Genomic DNA, 19,707 nt, shown 5'->3' with positions numbered 1-19,707 from the left:
CCCCGTGTTCTCACATTCTAGGAGATCGTTGAAGGCAGTCCTTTGGGGCGGGATAAGCGGCAGCTATATGTGGGGAAACTCGCGTAATCTGTCTAGCTATCGGCGCTATAGTGCCTTGGCCCGGCTGTCAAAAGTGTGCTAAGTGTAGTGTTCCAAAAACACGCTCGTTTACCGTGCTTTGGGTGCACGTTAGATGACCCCGGCCTGGTGGCAAAAAATTCACCCGGAGCCTTTCGCCGCGACGTCGCTCGCAACGACGTGCTCTGCCGTTTCTAGTCCCACAATTCTCTCGCCGGGTTAATGTTTGCCGCATGCGCTGAACTCCTTATGCCTACTTTGTTCAAGTTTTCTCTTACTCTTCTTTTTTTCTCTTACTCTTCTTTTTTTCTCTTACTCTTCTTTTTTTCTCTTACTCTTCTTTTTTCTCTCTTACTCTTCTTTTTTCTCTCTTACTCTTCTTTTTTTTCTCTTACTCTTCTTTTTTTCTCTTACTCTTCTTTTTTTCTCTTACTGCTCTTTTTTCTCTTACGGCACGCGCTCTTGCCAGCCGTATATACAAGCGGGGTGAAGCCTGCACGGATGGCGATAGCACGTGCCTATATACGCTTCGTTGAACTGCCTCCCTGCATTTTGTCCCACTGACACTTCGGACTTTATTCGCATCAAGTAGCTTTACGCGGTGCGGGAGGCCCAACAGAGAAAAAGGCTTGTCATAGAAGACCGCTTGACGGAGAGGCAGCGTAGCTATAGCTGTAAGCTGGTATCTTCTATGCCTGCGACCACTGAATGCTTCGTGCTCCTGACAGCCGTTTCTCTTGATTCCGCGTCCATCCCGCACAGAAACCAACAACGAGGCCAATGATATCCACGCTGCGGATGGATTGGGCGTATCTGGTCCGCTTCTGCTTCCGGGACCCGGCAACTCCGGTAGGCCTAACATGAGCTGCCGCTCTTCGATGTTTTCGCTCTGTGCTGTGGAGTACGAAGCCGCGGTGTAGAATATCCAGGACGCGGCAGCTGTGTGTGCGTGTGTGCGTGTGTGTGTGTGTGTGTGTGTGCGCGCGCGCGCGCGCGTCCTTATATGGTTCAGTAAACTTTTTTAATCTTCAAGTTGTCTTTGGCTCTCATATAATGTACACTGAGTCTATTTCTACCGATAAAAAAATTAAAAAATAAAGGCAATTTAGACCTGAACAGACGGCGTCAAAGTCCGAGACGTTATGACTTTAACATCGATCTGGAGATAGAGCACGGCAAATGGATCGAGAGTTTCACGCTATAGATCGCTACTCGTTGAAACTGAAGACGCTACAGCGACCCACGACGCGACACCGTTCCTGCGTTGATCTCGCGTTTGCGAGCAGACTGCGCCTCGTTACGATGGCAGAACCTCTGACCGTCGAGCGCAGCCATCACAAGGCGATACTCTTTAAGTGTAGAGTCGTCCGTGAAAGTGCTAGTGTGTGCGCGTAATCAACGGCTACGTGATCTAAAATACACGCTATGCATCTTAACGGAATGGCTTCATTCAACTTTAACGTTAAAAAAATACAATCCTAAACATGCAGTAAAATCACATACGCATAGCATCGGGTCGCTCAGCATTTCTTGGGATCGTTGCGTGGTCGTTGGCTTTGGACTTCTTCGACTTTTTTTCTACCTTGTCATTTTTTTCGCTTACGAAAGCTCTGTTCTCACTACGGTTGAGGCATTCGTTATTACAGAAGCGTGTATGTGCCTAATCTTGAAATCTAGCTCTACCAATTTTTATGTACAATTGGACATGTGCCTCCACGCGTTCGCTGAACCCGTGTTTCCGCTCCCAAATGGCTTCACTCTGACGAGAATTATTTTTCCAGCGTCGGCAATGAAGCGCCTTATCGAGTGTTCCGGCAGTTTTAAACGTGCACTTTCGTCAGAATTTTGACCTTCATTTTTTTTTTGTTCGAGCTACTCCCACTCTTTGCAGGGCCGGGATTAGCTAATAGAAGGCAAGCAGCTAGCTTATTGGGGCTCACACGATTAGCTGGTCACCCTGTATATCGACGAGCTTCATTGTGTGGTCGGCGAAGCCACTGCCGACAGGTCTCCTTATGGCTAGGACGTTGCAGCGAGACCTGCAAATATTTGCCGGTCGTTCCCAAAGCTAGCAAGGAAGGCTAGTTCACCGCAAACGTCTCGGAATACGAGAAAAAAGATTTAGCTGTAGTTCACTGTTTGATACGCTGTAAGCCCCAGTGAATGCCACAAGAGATGCCGCGTTGGCAGGCAACTACGGCGGTCGGTAGGCTCCACAACCCACTTGCTCCGTAATTGTGAACACAATTAAGCCGCTGCCGAAAATTTGCACCAGCAGTGAAGCAAACTAAAGTAGGTTACTGCAATTTTAGCTCTGTGTTTGTCTGATTGAGCTCTACAACACCAGGCGGCTGCACTGCTCCGGCCGCTCGCTTTTACGCCCCCAACCATCCGGTAATCCGGCCAAACCGCCCCGGCTTGCCGGAATAGCGGACACGCTAGAAGTCTCTAATATCACTGTTCCTAATCGCTACATCGCAAATGATCGTTCTCTCTACCACCTTTTGTTTTTTATCCAAGGATCGCCCGCCGCATCGCTCAAGGTGACGAGCTCTACGAGGCCTACGACCAGCGCGCCGTACGGCCTGCCGTTCCGGCGGATACAGTACGGCCCGTTGCACCGGTCGTTCAAGCACACCCGGAAACCCGCTCACTTCGGTAAGCAGCGGTGACGCAATGCCCTTGTCGAGTGCGACTAGCGAGTCATGTGGGCAGTCTCTGCACCGTCAGGCGAGACCTGGCGTACATTTTCAGGCATCTCTGTCGGTTCACGTTATTATACCTTAAATATGCTTTTCATAGCAGGGCGTTGTGACGCTTCCACGTCTGAGACTTGAGAAATCCAGCGAAACAACTGAGACGCAAACACTAAGAGGCACCACAACGCTGGTGTGATGTCTCTTCTTTCCGTCGTGTTTGCGACTCAATTATTTTTTTTTTCGCTGGATTTCTCAAGTTTCGGCATGAACCACCTGGCAAAGTGTAGCAAGCAGCACTTCTGCAGTGCTTTTAAAATCGTCGTTCGCCTATATTTTCAGGACATCGGCAATCTTGACAAGGTTTAGGAAATGGTCCATATTGACGCGTGGTGCTTGTTTCTCTTTCTCCGCTGGCCTTTTTTTTTCGCCGGCTTGCAGGTGTTAGGCGCGATCGCTCGGCACGGGTAACGTCTGGATGTGTCGGAGGCTTCTCGAAGGTTACCGATAGTTCTATGCGTTCTCCGTTGTAGCCGAAATCTGTGCGTTCCCATTGCGTGCGCCGCGCGAATTGTGTGCCCCTTTCTGGAGGGCACGCGGAGCAACGGCGATAGCGCTGGAGCCTTCGACGAGTCGCGTACAAAAAGCCGACGCGCTTTGTCCCGCTGATCAGATTTCGCCGATCGCAGACTGCGCTCGCCGCTATCGCTGTGCTTTGAGTGTGACCCGGCTTTCCTGGGGCACAGGTTCGCCCCATATAGTTTCGCGATTCACGGTTCTTAACTGTTACCGCATTTTTCGCCGTCCGTCACTATATACAACGTGACAATATACACACCGTATAGAACGACAAAACTTCATTTTTTACATCGCCATCATTTTGAATGTAACGCAACGTACTTTATTTCGCATGTAAATACCAAGTGTACCTTTTTCACGCCATTCTTTTTTTCACCCTACTCTCTCTTCGGTATTTTCAATTCACCATCCCTTCCATGCGCAACAGCATGCAGGCGTTTCATTGCCTGCGTTTTATTTGAGCTTTCTTTCTATCTCTACACTTCATATTTATTTTCAATAGATGTCTTAAAATGATGTAATCTGGAGTAGTGTATAACTGACCAGAAGGCCATTCCGGTCTCTTGATGTCCACTCACTCTCTCTCTCTCTCTCTCTCTCTCTCAAAAAAAAAAAAAAAGTTCCAAATGAGCAACATGCCGCATGCGCCGAAGTGGGATAGACAGCTTTATGATGGCTAGAGAGAAAATGATGCATAGAAAGGCAGGGAGGTTAACCAGAGGCAGTTACGGTTGGCTACCCTGCATGGGGGGAAGGGGGACAATGCTCCATGGCAGTCAGTGAACTGGTTTCACGACGTGGATTAATCGGGCTGAGAAGGGTAGGACATTTTGAATAAGCAGTCGGTAGAACCTGAAAGCCTAATCCTGGTGATGGAAGAAGAGCTTGCGACTTAGGTTTCGTACGACGCAGGGGGTGAACGAGTCATCGGAGTAGCTGCACCTTACGGCGTGGTTCTGGATAAGTTCTAGTGTCCTGCGTAGGTTAATTTAATCTTTCATATCTGCCGCATGCGTGTTATGATTTTAACCTGGCTGTTATATGCGCTAGTTTAAACATATAGAGGTGCCTGTCCCACGTCTCGTCTAAGGTCGCCGATGAGACGGTGGGTATCATTAACCTTTCACAAGCAGAAATTTCAAGTAACAGCGAATTTTTAGCTCCGGTTGCTTTGAACGAGGAAAATTGCCGCCTACAATGGCTATGGTGAAACTTATGGTGGGGTTATTCCACAAGGAAGCGAGAGAGAGAGAGCAAGGACAGGAACAACAGGGATGTCAAACAGACGAGTGCCCGGTTTGCTACCCTAGACTGGGGTAAGGGAAAAAGGGAGAGAACACTGAGTGCACGTGGGCGGATGCACAGGGACACGAGCGGTCTCTTAAGCCGGTACAGTTCAAGTACAAGGAAGCGAAATTTTCGACTTAACCTACGCAATCTGCAAGCAATGTCATTTCGCTGGTTTTGCGAGTGTGAAGTTCCTTAGGTGGTTGAAATAACCTGGAACGAAATCTTTCAGTCAAAATTGGTGTAGGGCATCCCACCCTATTCACAGCTTAATGACCATGATAATCGTGTGCACTGCAACACGAAGCTAGGTCTCTATCGGCGATCTCCCATTACCCCCGTCTTGCGCTAGCTGACTTTTTTTTACCTCCTAACAGTACTTGTAGTTTGCCTTACCCGTACGTATTCAGTAAAGGAGCGCAACTTGGAACACAGACGAAGAACGAGGACGGGTCCGCGTTCTAGGTTGCACCACCTGGTTCCTCTGCCTTCTGGTTCTGCAACTCTAATAGACCGCCGGCTATGTGCTCTACTTTATTACGTCCCTCCCAGCGCAATCTCTTCCTTTCGGTTCTCGAGCTGTAGGAGATGCCGCAGTGAACATGCGAGCCAAATGTTATTCCGATGCATGCAGCAGGGAGCCCAAAATTTCTCATCAATGATTGCTCTCTCTCTCTCTCTCTCTCTCTCTCTCAGCAGAGACATTCCATGCCCTCTCTATTGCGTGCCTATGAAGTAATTTAATTAAATTAAGCTATGAAGTTTATTAGAGGGCAGGCGGGGGTAGTCGATATTCTAGCTGACATTGAGGAGGAGGAAGCAGGAATAGACAGAAAGGCAGGGAGGTTAGCGAGTTATGTTTACCACTTCACTGTGAACTAAGACAAGTAAACGAAACTCGGCGTAATGATAGTTGTTTATGCATCCAATTTCAGTGCGATTCTTTTCCAAGATATTGATTTTCCAAGAGATTAGATTGAGCGCTACAGAGCCATCGCGAGAAACTGGAAAAGAAGAAACTTAGAATGGGCCGACAGTTTTTGTTGTGGTGGCCTCAGGTGGCGGCTCGAAGTCCTTGGACTCGGGCGGCATCTGCGGCTTGCCCGACGGCCCAGAGCTCGTCTTCCAACTCCGAACTTTTCAGAGCCGCCTCCCAGCGGCGGCGACGCTGGCGAAGGTCCCCGGCGGGCCCCGCAGCTGAGGTGGCGTCGGGAAGAAGCGAGCTCGATGCTTCTTGTAGTCCGGTAACGGCTGCGGTTATGGGCGTGTGGCGAACGGAGGTGGTTTCAGTACCGTTGTAGCCGGCACATTCGCAGAGCATGCATGTGTCGCAGCGTTGCTCGATCCGCAAGCTTTACACGCATCAGCTGGGTATAAACCCGGGTAGCAGGGATGTAAGACGGCGGGACTGAGGTAGGTGTGTGTTGGGAACAAGCGTAAGGTTACGGCCTCGTTCCTGTTTAATTCATCGTGCGGTGGCGGGAATGTGCGTATTTCGAGTCTAGTGCCGGGCGAGGTCTCTCAACGTGGTCATGCGATCGGCCCACGCCCATTGTGATTCTTGTTGCCGCATTTCTGTCGTAGTGTCCCGGTCCGGCAGATCCGATACACCGCTCTCGGGGGCGGAGGCGGCGGCCACATAATCTGCGGCGGCTCGGCGTGTGAGACCTCGAACCGTGGCTTGGGCCTCAGCGTTGCCCGCGAGCGGGACATCGATGTCTGCCAGGATCCAGAGGAGGAAGACCGTAGAATTTTGGTGTTGCGAGGGCGAGTCGCCGTCGTAACAAATTTGGAGCATGCGGCCGCGGGCCGCTTACCGCGAGACGCGACCGCGTACGAATCGCTGATCACGGTCGCAGCGTTCGGCACCGCGGCGAGTGCTATCGCGGCCCCTTCGGCCGCCCCCGTATGTCCCGTGGTCACCGTGGCGCTCGCGACTGGAGACGAAAATTTTTTCGTGTCGACGTGACGCGTAGATGGACGGACATCGACCACCGCCAGAGGCTAACTATATACAGCTTCGCTGTAAAAAAAAGTGGGAAAAGGAAAGGAGATTACGGCACTGCTTAGTTTGTCTCCAAGGCCAGTTCTCTGCAAGAAACGCAACAACGCTTTCAAAGCCTTCTGTGCTGAGGACTGTCTCGGCCAGTGTCCCAGGACCCTTTCCTCCGGCAAAGGGCGTTTGTCAAGACTATCTAGCACTCTTGAAAGACGGTAAGAGGAAGCAAGAGGTGGGCGGGACATGTAATTGTACTCAATCGCCCACTACTGTTTAATTTATTTTCGTCTTGCTGCGTTTATCTCGAAGGGTAAACGTGGGTTCGCCACACCATAAAAACAACATGCGGCTTACCATAGTTTACCTTCAACAAGCTAAGGATCCTGCTGCATGCTTTGCGACACGGATGGCGTGCTGAATTCACTCTTCGTGAAATTATAGCTACGCCGGCTTGGCTATTCGGTGCCGACGGAAAGTTGTATCCCAGGAGGTGATCGACAAGCCCCTCTATCCTACGGCGACGTCTTGTTAACGGACATTTCGGAAGCAGAACGCGCCCGTTCAATCATTTTGATACATTCAAATGGCCCGTAAGCGCGTACGTGGGCCGGTATAGTATAGATACGTCAGTACAGAGGCCGGCGTCGGCGGGCCACAATGGCGTTGTCCGGTGATTCCTCGCAATCACTTGTGCGTCGCAGTGGGTCGGTGAACGTGGGACTGCTTATACAGAGAGCGGCGCTCGAAATAAGCGCCGAGTGGCATGCTTTTTTGTTTTTCTTTTTATCGAGATTGACGGCGGCTACTCGGTCGCCGTCAGCCTTCTTGCCTTGCCTCTAACGTAAATGAACACGCAAGCGTAACCGACAATGTAGTCTTGTGAGAGCACCAGTACCATTCCCAAGCCTTCATTCGAAGAGGAAGGGCAGCCGTGTTGCCGGCCAGAGGGTGCGCTTAAAGCGGCCGGAAGCGATGGATCGGGAATTTGCAATCTGCAGCGTTCTATATTGCGTACTGGCTTTGCGACGTGCCATTAGTTCCAGCCGTACGGGCTCGCTTAGTGAATTCGCCTCGGGTGTTTTCAAGAAGCCGTTAGTTACATTGTTGCATGCAGTTTTTTACATGTGTATATGTAAAGAGCCCCATTTCTCCCATAATTTCTCCCCTCGCCCTCTTTTCCTGCCCATGTGCGCACACCGATCCGGCTTCAAGAGACGACCTTCAAGTGCACCTTTGATAACCATGCGTGTGGCATGCGGAACCAAATGAACATCGGACGGCACTTCCTGCGCATGAACAACAGCATCGCTGGCAGATCCGGTAAGCCTGTTTGCGCTATACTTCGCTAGCAAGGGACGTATACATGCACAAGAGTTACGTGTTTGTAAGCATTAGTATGAGAGGCAAGAAAAAGTGGTTGTCTCCCAGCCATGTCTTACTGCGGTGACTTTTAAATCGCAATACTTCTTAGAGATACCAGTCCGTGTCTTGTTTACTTTCGTTAAGATGAATGAGAGAGAAGTGGTTCTTGTGGGGAAAGGAGGAAAGGCTAGCACTATCTTCTACAATCCATGCGGGAGCACGGCTCAGTGCCAGCAGGGTGGGGGAGATGGGAGTAAAGGAGAGAGGGTAGGAGGGAGAAAGGCAGAGGGTCGTCCTAGCAGCATCAGAGCAGCCCAGCCGGGAGGGCCCAGTGGGTTCGACCGGAGGAGTAGGCTGGTGATAGATTGTATAGAAGGTAGCCCAGCTGAAGCGTAGTGGCGGATCATGAAGCCAGAGGTGGTGGGATGGCCGTTAGGCCATCCGTCTCTCTATAAATTTCCTATAGTCTCGCCGAGAGCCCGGACGAGTCGAGTTACTCGACGACACTTAGGAAGGCTGGTAGCTGATTATGACAGGGGAAGAGGATATCTTCCTGTCGTGAACATTTGCATATAAGAGTTCTATGTAACATAACAGAATTAAGGTGAGTGGAATTCTGTTATGTTACATAAAACTCTCATATGCAAATGGATTGGATTGATATAGGATGAGCATCCCAATTGCAGCAGCGTGTTATCAGGCAGCTCCCACTCAGCTCCTTGCTTTATTTAATTTTTTGTTCGTTTGGGTTGCCACGTGGCATAGCGGTATAACGTCATAATGGAGCTTAATATATGCATGCAGGCCCGTTTCATGGAGATTCTGCAACAGACTTGCAAAACCCTTTTACATTCTTCGCTTATCGGATTTGAAGACTGTTCACCCGCCGTGGTTGCTTAGTGGCTATGGTGTTGGGCCGCTAAGAACGAGGTCACGGGATCGAATCCCGGCCACGGCGGCCGCATTTCGATGTGGGCGAAATGCGAAAACACCCGTGTACTTAGATTTAAGTGCGAGTTAAAGAAACCCAGCTGGTCCAAATTTCCGGAGTGCCCCACTACGGTGTGCCTCATAATCAGATATAAACCCCATATTTTTTGTTTGAAGACTGTGTTCGTGTTGCTTCCACGGTTCGTTTAGGGCTCACGGTCGGGCTAGGGAACCTAGTTCCAAGCGCTATTTTGACTTGCTTCTATGCCCCCTTGGTTATGGCTAGGGTGCCCAAATATGCTCCGGAGGAGGAGCACACTGAAGCACCCTACATAGTTGTGGTTAGGTACTGTATGTGCTCTCTACAGGACCCATCTACGGTAGCACTGGGCTAGGCGCTAACAGGGAGGCCTATGGTTGGTCTAGGTAGCCTATGCACTACGAATAACACCTTCGAGGGTCGACTGGATGTTGAAGCGCCCTATTCTCATCCTTCTACTGAAAATTTTGAAAATGAGTATACTTGTTAGCTGAACATCCTTTTAAGCATTTTTTCAATAATTTCAGGGTGCAGGGAATTTATTCCCAACACACACCGTACGGAACTTAAGGTGTGGTCGGGCGCTTCCAATATTTTAAGCAAGTAGAAGCATTAAGTGTCTATTTGCCAGCACTTTGCGCGAATTCATTGTCCGAGCACGTCACATGGTCACATGTGTTATGCAATAGATGTCTTCCTGTTGCATCACGTGTTTGGTGTCCCCGATGTTGGAGTGTAGAGACCGAGTTGTTTTTTTATTTTTCTATCCTACCTTTCGATTTTTACCGCTGGCTTCATTTAAATTGTTTCTGCTGTGCTGTTTTATGCTGTACCGTATACGGGTACCTGCCATCTGGGTTCGCTATGAAGCGCAGCGCTTCGTTTTTGCCGATACTTGAAGGACGCTCCAAGTTGGGCCAATGAAAAGTTGAAAAAAGCTTTCCGTATTTTATTTCCACGCATTAAGGTTTTTATAAGTGGCCGTCGCTGAGCGTGACGTATACCTCACCGGTTCAGTTTGTCAGCCGGTGGAGCGAGCGCTGAGGTAACGAAACCGAATACTGAGCCCCCCCCCCCCCCCCCCCCACCCTGGCTGGGCCGTCTGAATATACCGCGAATCTGCGGAGTGACACGCTCTCGGGTCTTTCCCCTGCAGTTCCCGCAGTATTCAGGTATTCAATGTGGCGTCGCCTGTTACAGCTTGTCCCGCCGATGATGTACCTAGTTACGTGCAATTGGTTAATGCAAAAATGTAATTGAATTACAGTGAGCGCTATCGAGCAAACAAATAGTTACATTACAAAATTACGGAAAAAAAATGTTATATATGAATGTAATTAGTGACACGTTATTCGTTACGTACAAGTCTGGAATCAACATTCCTCAAAATGCCATATAGCTCTGAGGGTAAATACATGTATATAGGTATGTATATAGGTATGTATATAGGTATGTATATAGGTATGTATATAGGTATGTATATAGGTATGTATATAGGTAGGTATATAGGTAGGTATACAGGTATACATATATACGTACTATGTACATATGTATGCAACTTCATTCTATACCAGCTCAGTGCTGCTCTTAATTGATCCTTTAAGGGGCCCTGTGGGCCTAGCAGTTGTCGCTGGGAAAGTGGTCCACGCTATAGACTACCCCTTCCGTGCAGGCTTCTACATGGCGGTGGACGCGAAGCGCGTTCCGGCCGGCGTGTCGCGACTGATCACCCCGTACCTGCCGGGATATCCGAACTCCCACGTGTGCCTCAACCTCACGTACGCGTTGATCGGCCCGGGCGCCGAGCGCATTCAGGTGGTGGCCCAGGACGTCGGCAACCGGCCGCTCTTCTCCCTCGAGCCTCATCCGCGGTTCACCTGGCGGACGTTCGCCATCAACATGACCGTTCACCAGGACCTGCGGGTGAGGTTGCTGCTGCTGCTCCGTGCGTTTGGAAAATGCGGAAGGCGCTTCTTCTTTTCCTCTTTGTTCATTTTTTTGCGTCTTGTGTGACGAAGCCCTCTTTGACTGTCGTATCCCGTTTACGGGTCAAAAGTGTGGCAGTTTGGGCCAGCTGGTATGTCACGACTTTTTTTAGGCTTGTAGCGCAGCTCAGAATGAGCAAGAAGGAAGATGGAAGGGGTAATGAAAAGGAACGGAGAAGTTAGCGCTCACTCTGTTCTCCGTTCCTTTTCATTACCCCTTCCACCTTCCTTTTTGCTCTTTCTGAGCTGCGCTACAAGCCTAAAAAAGCCCGTTTATGGAAGACCTTCTTTTTCGTCCTTCCTGGAGACGAGACCTTGCTGTATTGCGCCTCCTTGCGTGTGCGCGCACGTGCACGCACACGCGCGAAACCTCGTACGCACCCGGGAAACTACGAGAGAATGGTCGCCCTGGAAGCTCAGTTAGCGATGCACGGCATGCTTAATGCAGAAACTGCGTGTTCGGTTCCCTCCTGCGTCAGCTTTCATTTTTACTTAAAGTTATTATTTACAGATTTAATTCAAACGTACATTCCACTGTGCTTTATCCGGCTTAATTCATTGCTTGCTTTCCTCACATAGTTGACTAATAAAAAAAAATCGAGCCCACAGAATTCTTCTTCGGGACGTCACAGGGAAGTATACAGACCTTGCGGTTTCGGCACTAGGTTCAGTAAGCTTTAACTTTTGTCTTTATTCTTCCTTTGCAGCAAGCAGCTCCATGCCAAGAAATTATTGCAAATTGGATTTTTGAAGGAGCACAATTTGAGTCTGAACTGATTCAATGTATAGTCTTTCCTTAAAGGTGATAGGAGAGACGAAATAAAGCGACACACACAAAAAGAAAACTATACCATTAAGTGCGATGTAGCGCCTAACTTGTTTGTGCATTCTGTGCACATGTCTTTAAGAAGCACAACAGCGCATTCAACATCTTCTGCATGCGCTGCTGACTATTTGGACCAGAGTCCGAGTGGACATTTATCATGGTGGATAAATCTGAGAGGTCGGCCTAGAATGCAAGTTCTGACCTGCAGCTCAGCTTTGGGGAAGGGAGACGAGGGTAAAACGAGAGGGATAGAGAAGTTGATGAGTGCACAGTCCGATGATTCGCTCTTCCGACAAAGGCGACTGTGTCCAGTCTGTCTTGCGTAGTCGAGTTATTTTCTAGGTGAACTGAAGCCACGGGATTCACACTGGAGACGCACAATCGGCTCTTCGTGGCCGCGGTTGTCGCATGTCGGTCTGCCGGCCATTCCGATGCGGAATTAATTTGGCGTTTATATTATCGTTACTAGTTAACTAATAAAGCCAAGTTTGCTTCTAAAGCACCTTGGTCCCTAAAAATTATAAATGAAAAAGTCTTGTAGTCACTGAAAAAACTACGTTGCCAGAACTGAGATAATTTAACTCTACCTACCGCGCTGGCTCGGTGGCTGAGCACGCGGACGCTGGTTCGAATACCGGCCGCATTCTGGCGGGGGCGGAATGCAAAAGCGAACGTTCGCTTAGATTGAGGTGTGCGCTGAAGAACTGCAGGTTGTCAAAATTAATCCGGAGCCCCTAATACGACATTCCTAATATTCCGCGTGTTGCAAGGCTTTGGCGCGTTAAAGCTCATGTTTTGTTTGTTTGTTTGTTTGTTTGTTTGTTTGTTTGTTTGTTTGTTTGTCTGTACTGCAGACACAAGGCCCGTGCAGGGAGTGCAAACACAAACAAGAGCACAATGCGCACAACTTGTGAACGCAAGAAGTATTTAGAAGTGCTAATGCAATTGTCGGGAAGCTAAGAGATTCCAGTCAACAATGATGCGTGGGAAAGAAATGCCTAAATATGTTAGTTCGGTCAAAATAGGGGGTAAATATATTCTGATTATTGTGGGAAGCTGGTCCCCTCAATAGTGACTGTTACTGAGTAGTCGGGAAATAAATTTCAAATTTTTTCCCAACCATTGGCGCAGGACAGGGGTAATTGGAGATCGCAGGGAGAGGCCTTCGTCCCGCAGTGCACATAAAATAGGCTGATGATTATGAATTTTTTTCCTGTGCAACCCAAGCAACGGAATGTCGTAAGATCTCGTTCATGCAGGTAAAATCCAAAAGGGAGAACACTTGTTGTGCACAAACCGCACAGCCCGCCTTAGATTCGTTCAAGGCTGTTTATGTATATGTATCACGCATACAGTAATTCATATAAGATCATGTGTGCATCACAAACAGTGCAGTGCACAGCACTTGGAAAAGCTTGCGAACGAACCTTGCGACTTCGTTCGCATCTCGCCTTCAACACGGCGACGACTTCAAACTTGGCTAACTGATCTGCATCAGGAAATGTGTGCGCGCTAGTATGTCGCCCGAATGGAGGCAAGATGCTCGCCTCCATACTTGTGATGGTGTTAGGCTGCTGAGCACGAGGTCGCGGGATCGAATCCCGGCCATGGCGGCCGCATTTCGATTGGGGCGAAATGCGAAAACACCCGTGTACTTAGATTTAGGTGCACGTTAAAAAACCCCAGGTGGTCGAAATTTCCGGAGTCCTCCACTACGGCGTGCCTCATAATCAGAAAGTGGTTTTGGCACGTAAAACCCCATAATTTAATTTCATTTAATTCCATACTTGTGTTCATAATTGGAGCAAAAGCTCGTTACAGCGGACGCTGGAAAATCCGGGTGGGAGCGACTGTTCGCGCCGCATCGTACCCACGTATCCAGCAGGTGTTAAGCCGCGTAGCTTTTGGTCCGTAAGCCGGTGTTGGCAAACGAAGTCGACGAAACGAACCGCTGTGGGAAAATTATTGGCTCTGAGGGCCGAGCCGATAGGGCTGGGGTCCAGAATCGGCACCGTGGCTTTCGAACACACGTGATGGTGCCATTGGTTTCGGGATAGTCCCGGCAGGCTCCACCCAAGTGGTTTTTAACGCTGGTGCACTCTCTCGCTTGCAGTTCTTCATCGAAGCCTACACGAACGGAAAGCCGGGCTGGGTTGCCATCGACGACTTCAAGTACACTTTCAATAAGTGTCCCTGACTGTTTCGCTCCTCATAATGCGGTGAGCTCAAGTTGCAATATCTGAATTGTTACTATTGTCTCTTATTTAATTTGACCTGTCTTGTATATACTGTTTCTGTTGGAGTGCTTTAAAATCAAGGTTTAGTCCCTCAAGTTTTCTTTGCAAAGTGGGTATATCGTATTGATTACTAATTTCGCAGTTTTTTTTTTCTAGCGCCAGGTTTTTGGATTAAACAATTATTAGACTTGGGCCCTTAGAAGCCCGTAGTAAATAGACTATATTTGAGCAGCGCTCGTGGAAACATCTTGTGAAGCTAGGTTTAACTGAATTTCACAGAACGTTCATCGTAACTGGCGGCTACGTTTTACTCATTTGTATAGTCGTAGTGGTGTTGGCGGCTACCAAATTTGTAAATGTGCATCGCAGTACCGTTTCCAACATTATGCACTGCGCATGCACAGCGTCACAAGATGTCTCTACTATAGTCGTTTTACACTAGTTATAAAAAGAGGAAATCGTGCCCCACCGCCTATGCGAGTTTCCTTACGGGAGCTGTGCCATTCTTGGAATGACCGGATGGTTTTCCCAAAATGAAAACTGACGCATGACTGTAGGCGTTGTCTTACGACTTCAGCGGCTCACCACTGCTGTTCACGCTTGATATAATTTTACAACCCAGCGCAAGTTTGGTTCTGATAAGGTGTTATGTAATCTTCCTTCTACACGCAATTCAATATTACGGCGCAGCTCTGAGGCTCCCGTTTCTGCGCCGGCGGCGTAACCGAGCGAACGAGCCCAGCGAGACGAAAGCGAACGCGCATCGCAGCGGATGAAAGGTGCGAGGAGGAAAGCCGAGAGTAGGGTGCGGTGACGATTCCTACAAGATGGCGCCAGAGTAGCGCGCGTCGTCTGCTAGGTTTGTCGGCTGCTGCGAATCGCGCCCGCGCGTCACCCATGCTCTGGCTGTAGCCATATCCGGATTAGTGAGGCAGTCGCACCTCACTTTGCTCCAACGTGCCGCACGAGATATTGCCGACGCCAGCCAATATATGGCGAATTGAAAACACGTATACAGCTGCGCTCAAACTTCGCATTAGAGAGTACCGAAATCGTCGGTGAACTTTTTTTGAAACCGCGAGTGCCAGAGGTGGGATACGTGGCATCCATCTTGCGAAACTCGTGAGTCGGCAGTATATTATTTCCTTGCACAATGTTAATAGTGGTACATTCGTACCTTTTTAATTTTACTACTACACGATATTTATAGCGTTCAGTGGTTACGCGGAACACTTGCCTGCGCATCTCAATAGTTCGCATAAGGGGAAAGGCGGGCTGCCGTGTCTTGCAGTAAGAGCGTTGGATTTTGCATGAAGGACTCCGCACTTTGGTCGCGGTCTCCCTGGCAGATTCCTCTGTAGCAGTCCCTGGAGTCGCTCGTCTGAGATACCGGGAAGACCATACTGAATTGGGGGCAGAAAAGCTTATCTTTTATCTTACGAGAGCTTTGTGAACTTGCAGCATTGATCACACTGATACATGCCATGTTGCACCTGCAAGTCTGTGCATTATATCGATTGCAGTGTTTACTTAGTCTTTAAGCGATTTTGTATGCGGAGTCCACAATAATTGTTTATCTAGTGTTGCGCTAAGAAACCGATGTTACTTTACAATGTTCAAGTCCAAGAAAAGGTGGAAGCTGTTTAAATTTTTACGCGTTTAAGTGAAGACTGCAGTTTTCTTATCGGACAAGGACATCCCTTTTTACTTCAAGATGTTGCTAACGTCATCTAAACCTTGTAAAGCCTTTTGGATGCGATTTACGTTCGAGTTAGAGGCCCAAATGCATACGTCATCAGTGAAAGAGCAGTGCAACCCAGGAGGTAATCGTCGAAGTAAATCCATCACGCAAGGGCTAAGGACATACCTTGCGGTACTCTCTGCGTCCATCGCATCTAAATCCATCTAAAAAGATTGCTATCGTTATATTTCCGCAGCCATGTTCATGTTCCACTCCGGTTACAATGTCTAAGGCAGCATCCATTGTACAGCGTTATAAGGAGCGAGTCTAATACACAAGTGTCTTTCCCGGCGTTAACCCCTATATGCCTTGTATTTTACATGTAGAACACTATCGTTCGCCATTACTCCACAAGTTATGAAAAAGCTTTACTCCTAAAGCCTGTATTCGTGAGGTGATAAATGTATGTGCAAATTCAGTGTGTATCTAGACCTTTTCGCGTGGCAAAAGGTGAAACAGCGCGGGCGAGCCTGGGATCGGAGAGGTCGCCATCTCATAGCAGAAAAAGATAACACAATTGATCCAAGTACAATTTCTTGTTGTCCTGATTGCGATTACCTATTTATGGTGGACAAAATGCACATAGGACAGTATATATAGGCTCAGCAGATAAAACTTCGTCACTTATTACGTTTCAAGAGGCGCAGTCCTGCATCTGTAGTACACCAGGCAGATAGGATGCGATTTCGAGAGCATATAATGATGGGTGTGCCAGTCATACTACCCAATAGACTAACGCAATCATAAATTTGTCTGTCACAAACTTTTTGTCCCTTTTTGTTGGAAGCAAAGAGGTTTCATTGCTCGGGCTTTTGCAAAGCTTCTCGAAGGCTGAATTTTGAACCGAAGTGGCACTCATGAGGTGGGCTCATCCGTTTACATTCTTCCGCCTGAAAGTCATCCAGCAGCAGTAATGATGATCATATCAGTGATGAGTAAGCCACTAGTATGAATTATTCGATGCACAGCACTTTTCCGGCTGAAACAGTAGGCAAAACTTTGCAAAGCAGTGACGGTAAGCCACCAGCATTAAGCCACCAGCATCAAGTCCAGAGTTTTGTAGAAAGTAAAAGCAAAGCGACAGCTGAACGCTTTCTCATAGCGCGTAAGTTTTGCGGCACGCAACTTTATGAAGAAGCAACCATGACCACAGAGATGCCTTTGAAATTTTTTTCGCTGATTAGGTGGCCAACTTGTAGATAGGAGAAACTATACTATGCCTAGCAAGTTTTCAGGAGCTCACTTTTTAGTGTGCCTTTATGAGATTCGTATATTAACGTTGAAACTTTATAATGTGTATGTTGATTCTAATTCTGGCGTAATAGCTTATCACTGCAAGCTCTACAAAACTGCTTTAGTCGTGTACAACGCTCACGGTGTGTAACGCAAACTGAAAATGACACTATAAAGAAAGCTTTGAAATGTCGTAGTGAAAAGTAATATCTATTATAGCCACCAGATCTAGGGCTAACAAAGGCAAAGTGGAGGAAATGGACCATAACACTGCACTATAATATAGGCAATGAAGTGCTATTCTTCGGTACTTCCTTCATCTTTTTGATGTGTCAACAATGCGTCGCAGCTGTACAGGGCCGGTCACATTTCATAGGCATCGAGCAGTCTCATACCAGAAGGCTTAATGCTGTCGATAATCGCACGGAAAGGGCCAACAGTATTTGTTGAAAACAGAAAATTGATTTAGCCCGTGTGAAAACATTGACTCTTCAGGACAAACTAACTATTTATTTACACTGCTCTAAGAAAACTGACATGCATTGCAAAAAGCATTTGACAAAGGAATTCGCACGACAGGTTCTACATTTTATCACGCCTAATAAGGATCGCGTTTGCATAGTGTCCCATATGTGACAACTCCAGACCGGCAGTTACAACAAAAGTATTGATGAATGAACTGCTGCTATGTACGTTCTGAAGCTTCTGAATAACTTATTATAAAAAAAATTTAAATATTGCCAAAATTTAGGCATGTGTGAGTTATGTGAATTACTCGAGCCGTTTTCCGTGAGCTGCGCACAACTTCGTTTACCCACGAGTCGTTAAATATTGACAAAACCGCTGTTGTGCCTGCAGGACCAAGATTATTTCGCAGTGTACTGTATATTAGTCTGGTCATGAAGCAGTTCGTTGCTGGACCGTGTTGCAAGTGCTCATTTTAACTGGATTTATTCAGTTGCGCATGTTCGAATGAATATTCGAACATGCGTGAAAAAACTGCGTGGACCGGAAGTAGCTGTGGAGCCAGAAACGCGTCTTGGCCCGCCATCGACAGATATGGGAGGAAAGTATACGTGATGGCGGTCACCCCGTGGTAGCTCAATGGTATAGAATCGTGCACGTAAATATGGAAGACGCGGATCTACTCCCACCTGCGCTAAGTTGTCTTCGCCCACTTTCATTGTCCTTATTCTTCGTACAGGGGGCTGCATATTTCGCTGCGTATATATCTGAAAAAAAGGTTTTGCGTTCACCGCTGCACTGTTAGTGCTGAAATTTTGCAGAAGCATCGCAGGTCGGAGTCCACGTCGTTGAGTGCAACACTTGATTGCCTCATTTTTTAAGAAAAGCGAAAATTTACCTGCGCCGGAGCAATCGCCAGGCTGTGTAGCCGCACGGAAAGCAGCTGGTCAGGGAAGTTTGCCCTGTGTGGCCCGCTCCTGAAATGCGACCGCCCTCCCTGAACAAAGACCACCCTCTCTTTACAAAGTGCTTTGTTATCTTGTTTCAGTGTTTATTTGGAAAATTGAAAATCTCTGCTTGTGTACTGCACTGCCAAGTTGATAAAGGGGGCAGGACCTCTGTCAAGCTTACGAGCTTTTAGTCCTGTCTCCTTGTCTGTCGAAGAGAAAAATAGACCGAACTGAAAATGCTGCTTTCTGCAGCTGCCGACAGGCGGCGAACGACATTGATTGCGCCATCGCGCCATCGCGGCAGCAGCTTGCAACCCCGTAAGTGCAGGCTAATTTGCAATTTCTTAAAATCCAGGCAGTCAACTGTGGCGAGTGTTGCACTGAACGATGTGCACTCCAACATGCGATCCTTCTACAAAATTTCAGCAAGAACAGTGCAGCGGTGAGCGCGAAACCATTTTTTTTCATACATACGCAGCGAAATATGCAGCACCCTGTACTTCAATTGAAAATAACAGCTATTTACCCTGTACATGGCTTCGTCGTTTGTTGGCTTCATCTGCTTGGGATCAACAAAAACCGAGCCCCCTCGATAGGTGGGATTCTAAATATGGCATCGATGACGTCTTTCCGGCTCCGCAATCGCTTCTGGCGCATGCAGTTATCAAAAGCATAGCCTTCGAGATTTGCTTCTGTTACCCGAGTCGTTACTTGGGCGTGGTGTTGCACACCACGCCCTCCTCCTTATTCCTCCCTAATCTTCTCGCTCATTTTGGTAAAGGTACATAAAGGACGTCGTCGTTGACTAAAAATCCTACCGCATCCTGTTTTTGTTTTACTTTGCAGATCGTTTCATCTAATGCCACGTGGACGCCGGCGGATACGAGAGATGGCGTTACGAACGAACGTGGCTCGAGCCTGGTTTCCTAGAGGAACGCGGAGACCCGTTTCATCTAATTCACTCACATTATTTCTTGCGTTCACATGATTCGTTCGTTCTGTTTTTGTAAATATACTAAAAACCTCTGTATATAATAAACTCCCTCCATCGTTTTTCTCGGGATTTCTTTCCGCGGACGCGTTTCGGTAGCTTGCACACAACCTCTCGGGAAGATAAAGCGCGATATTTTCAGGACGAGAAAAGGTCCTGCGCGGACGCCAGTCGGGTCAGTTGCGTCACGTGACCTGGGGTGCGCTGAGAAAATGCCTGCTGCAAGGCTATGTGCTCATCGGCAGCTGTTCATGGGGGCGAAGAGAAATATGCAGGCATATTTCCCTTCCCTGTAGGTCCCTGTAGTA

General features: G+C 48.1%; 1 protein-coding gene across 5 annotated transcripts in view; it reads left to right on the top strand.

The window, feature by feature from the left end:
• The window catches only part of LOC126528248 (uncharacterized), a 36,845-nt gene extending 17,384 nt beyond the window's left edge, over positions 1 to 19,461 (top strand). For all 5 annotated transcript variants that reach the window (XM_055069218.2, XM_055069217.2, XM_055069219.2 and 2 more), the window contains 6 exons: positions 841 to 927; positions 2,599 to 2,736; positions 7,852 to 7,959; positions 10,644 to 10,894; positions 13,896 to 14,001; positions 19,255 to 19,461. In XM_055069218.2, the coding sequence (XP_054925193.1) occupies positions 841 to 927; positions 2,599 to 2,736; positions 7,852 to 7,959; positions 10,644 to 10,894; positions 13,896 to 13,979 (668 nt within the window). In that variant the 3' untranslated portion in view covers positions 13,980 to 14,001; positions 19,255 to 19,461. The remainder of the gene's footprint in view (positions 1 to 840; positions 928 to 2,598; positions 2,737 to 7,851; positions 7,960 to 10,643; positions 10,895 to 13,895; positions 14,002 to 19,254) is intronic.
• The last annotated feature ends 246 nt before the right edge of the window (positions 19,462 to 19,707 follow it).

The sequence above is a fragment of the Dermacentor andersoni genome, chromosome 9, assembly GCF_023375885.2.
Source record: "Dermacentor andersoni chromosome 9, qqDerAnde1_hic_scaffold, whole genome shotgun sequence".
Classification (NCBI taxonomy): domain Eukaryota; kingdom Metazoa; phylum Arthropoda; class Arachnida; order Ixodida; family Ixodidae; genus Dermacentor; species Dermacentor andersoni.
This window is presented reverse-complemented; position numbering and strand designations above follow the sequence as displayed.